The 4007-nt window shown below is 39.9% G+C and overlaps 1 protein-coding gene across 1 annotated transcript; it reads right to left on the bottom strand.

Annotated features, from left to right (window-relative positions):
• Positions 1-853: 853 nt before the first annotated feature.
• LOC122296827 (protein FAR1-RELATED SEQUENCE 5-like) lies at positions 854-4007 on the bottom strand. Its single transcript, XM_043106625.1, has 7 exons — positions 3945-4007; positions 3742-3867; positions 2442-3651; positions 1378-2399; positions 1187-1264; positions 1001-1066; positions 854-922 (listed from the first exon to the last, which is right to left on the bottom strand). The coding sequence occupies exons 1-7, from the start codon at positions 4005-4007 to the stop codon at positions 854-856; spliced, it is 2634 nt and encodes an 877-aa protein (XP_042962559.1).

Below are 4007 nucleotides of genomic sequence, written 5' to 3' on the forward strand. Positions count from 1 at the left end.
AAGTGTTGTAACTGGCTTTATTTATTGCCATAAGTATAGTCTAGTGTTGTAAATATCTGGATATCTAATTTCTTTATTAGTTCCTTTAATTTATAGGGACTGAATTGTTATTATTTGTTTAAGTGGCCCAGGCGCTGCAGTTTCAAGTGTAATGTCCCGGGATGTGGTTTAAGTGTTGAAACCAGTTTTTATAAACAATTAAAAAAATCCTCCTGTTTCCTATCAAGTCCTCGTGCGTCTCCTGAACATGTGCATTGACTACCCTTTCAAACTGGTTGCATATATATGCTCGATCCCTGTAAGACCCGAAGCGAGTAAGAGTCCACCTACGTGCATTTACATAACAACAAGAGACCTGTCCTACTTCAAATTACGAAAACTTTCATCCGATAACCACCTGTCCATAATCAAATTATAACAGCTTTCACCACCTGAAAAGGGCACAATATCTATACATAAACAAGAGTCCACCTGTCTTGTACAAAGTTTATAACCACAAATAAAAAGAAAGAACCAATAAATTCTCCACCAACTTCCCATAAATCCTGCCAAGACTAGTCGAACACTTAAGGCATTTCAAAACTTTTTTCACCAATTAGTTATTTACACAAAATTCCTGCAACCACCAATTCCACAGGATATGTCTTTAACTTTCTACCAAATCTGTACAAAGTTTGTTCCAGCCCCCTGAGAATCTTTACACAAAATAATCCACTTACCACCAATTAATGTAGAAATGGATATAACCACCAATACAATTCTTTCCACAAAATTAACTACAACCCCCAATTAATACAAAATTTGTACAGATTTCCACCAAAATCATTACAAACTCCTTCAATTAACCACCATATCATTTCTGCACTTCTGATCCATCCAATCCTTCTAGTACAGGTTGTGATCCATCCAACCCAAACAGTACCTATTAAATATGACAATATAAAATATTTAGGCTAACATCAACATAACGTATAAAATATCAAAAGTTTAGAAATATTACACTTTCTTGACTCCCAGCCATATTTTGATTTCCGCTAATGTCAAAGGTTGAGCTGACTTGAATAGTCTAGTACAAAATGTAAACACAAAAGTATGGCAAATAGTCTCCAAATAAATTGACCCATTAGTGGTTAATGTTAATATGTAAAACTCCTCCTTTTTACTTAAGAAAGATATGTATGTATACCTGCATGTTTCCATCTATCTCTGCTGGCCCAAATAAATTCCTACATGTGTCCTGGGCTGGCGTATATCCTCCATCTCTCTGATATACACAAAACAAGAGAAAAATCGATCTAGTCACATTATTTGCATAAATAAATCAATTCAAATAATAACTGAATATTAAAAATAATTTTTATATTTCAGAATTCATACCTCTTTACGTTTGCCCAATAAATTTGCTTTCTTCGTCTTCGCTTTTCCTTTCCGGATGTGTTGCTCCATCCTGGATGCTCTCCTCAGGGATGGGGGTCTGCCTTTTCCTCGCACAACTTGTGGACTGAGAACTTGCTTCGAACTACCAACGATGGTTGTCTCCTCCCCTATTTTGGTCATTGAAGGGGGTTCTTGGTTGTCGCCATATAACTCAATCATTGCATTTAACTTTTTTGTCGCATCTTCAGTATGCTCTTTTGAACCCGCTGCACGAGTAATCATCTGATAACAAATATTCAATAAAGTTGAATATCTGTTAGTATCTTCTCGCTGATGCCCTGAGTCATATGTACTGTGGATTAAAGTGTATCTCCATTTGATGTCTTTCCTCCATCGATCTAAAATGTACCTCGCTGGTAAAGATTTTATCCCATTACATTTGAATATGGACAAGACATGCCTACATAGTATCCCCCTCATCTGAAATAACCCACACGAACACTTAACTTCGCAGTTTTCCTCATTAAAGTCCACATAATATGTAATATTTTTACAGAACTCCTCAACACGAACTTCATCTTCTACCAGATATGTCTTCTTCACACCATCCCGTCTAAGTAGATATGGATCCATATCAAGCACACCCATAACTTGTTGCTGAACTTCTCTAAATTTGGCATTCGTGTACAACTCTTGGAATCTCTTCTCTATAGGAGATCTAGATATGCATGGAATTGTAACGCTAAAGGAGTGGAAGTCCGCGCTGATTTCATTCTCGATTTTCTTTCTCAATGCATTGTCATATTGGTCGACGAACTCCTTCAAGTTTGTCTTCGCATGAACATACCCGTCAAAAAATGCATTCATGCTCTCACTCCGTTGTGTGGTACTCATGCCAGCCCAAAAATACTCCTTCAGGAAGACCGGTACCCAATACGTGCGCTCAGAGTACAAACTTTGCAACCAGCCATTCTCTTGCAACGTGTATGTGCTAATTAACTGCTCCCAGGATTTCTCAAATTCTTCAATATTTTGAGTGTCATACACACATTTCATTAGCTGACTTTTCAGGCCACTTTTGTAGGCACGATGAGAGCCTAGCTTCTCAGGGACTTTCTTAAGTATATGCCACAAGCAAAATCTATGCCGAGTTTTTGGAAATACAACAGCGATTGCATTCTTCATTGCTCTGTCCTGGTCAGTAATAATAGCTGGCGGGGCTAATCCATCCATACACTGCAGCCAAGTCTGGAATAACCAAATAAAAGTGTCTGTGTCCTCACTAGAAATTAACCCTGCCCCCAATAGAATCGACTGTCCATGATGATTTACACCAACAAATGGTGCGAAGGGCATCCCGTACCTATTCGTCAAGTACGTAGTGTCAAATGTTACCACATCACCAAAATCTTGATATGCTGCCCTACTGCGTGGATCTGCCCAGAATACATTCCTTAACCTCCCATCATCATCTAAATCCATCAAGTAAAAGAATCCGGGATTCTTGTACTGCATCCGAGAGAAATAGTCTCGTAGCGCTCCAGCACCACCTGATCCAAGTCGCAGATGTCTTGCCTTATCTATGTAGTTGCGACAATCTTTTTCCGAAAATGGCAGGTTCTCAAACCCTCCCGCGCCAACAACAAGAGACCCGAAGCTCTTGTTCATTCGGATGCCAGCCAGGTCATTAGTATCTAGCACTCTTTTTACAGCCTCACTTACTTCACGATTACAACGGAAGAAGCGCGATTTCTGTGGGCTCAGTCCGTGATTGTGTGTATTATTAACTGTGGTCAACTTCATCTTTTCATCAACTTTTAAGGCATTAATCCTTGCCTTACAGTCAGTCTTAGCTATAGGCCATGGTTTGCCCATGTTCGTCGTTTTATTCCGAGCCTTTCCCCCACGAGCACAACCAAGAGTGACATATCTGACACTCCCTTTGTCATCCCTCTCACTCCTTTGTGTCATGGATCCAAATCCACATCTTTTAGCATATAACTTATAATAGCTATTTAATTCCTCTAAAGAATTAAACTCCATCCCTATTCTTGGCTCCTCAATCATATCACCACATCCCAGCTCGTCTACCTGGGGTGACCCGGCATTGCCATCGCTTGTTTCCCATGAATCTGGCCTATCCTCTTCACCTTGAGACTGAACTCTAGATGACGAACAGGGCGCTGCACTTTCACTAGGTGTATCCCCTTTACCAAATTTTTCGGCTGATCCAGAGCTTGTAGCCATGAGAGGATTCGGACGACCCAACCCATGCTGAAAAGGGTAACCATCATTCTGTTGAAAACAAAAGCAATTAAAATTTATTAAAAGGGGGGGGGGGGGGAAACAAACTTCGATCATCACCATCTGAATGTTGGCTTGAAGTTGGTGTGCATTTGGATATGGCATAATAGCCGGTGACCATGCAGGTGGGGCTCCATAGTAACCGTGCATGTAAATTAGAAAGTTTGGAGCAGTGGTTGGGATGGCCTAACATAAAAAGACCGGTACCCAATTAGCAACCATGCTATTGATGTAACAAATTCTATAAAAATCATATAACATACCTTGGTCAAGGGATCTACACTGAATGGTGTTGAGAGAGATGGGTTTTCATCCCCTATTCCCAT

This window comes from Carya illinoinensis, chromosome 15 (assembly GCF_018687715.1).
Source record: "Carya illinoinensis cultivar Pawnee chromosome 15, C.illinoinensisPawnee_v1, whole genome shotgun sequence".
In the NCBI taxonomy this organism is placed as follows: Eukaryota; Viridiplantae; Streptophyta; class Magnoliopsida; order Fagales; family Juglandaceae; genus Carya; species Carya illinoinensis.

Bases quoted from the DNA above. Each gene is read 5' to 3' on its own strand.
- LOC122296827 (XM_043106625.1), bottom strand. From the start codon at position 4,007: ATGGGAATAGGGGATGAAAACCCATCTCTCTCAACACCATTCAGTGTA. The intron at 3,868-3,944 runs GTATGTTATATG...TTTTTATGTTAG, and splicing joins GTGTAGATCCCTTGACCAAG to GCCATCCCAACCACTGCTCC. The intron at 1,067-1,186 runs GTATACATACAT...ATTTTGTACTAG, and splicing joins AGATAGATGGAAACATGCAG to ACTATTCAAGTCAGCTCAAC.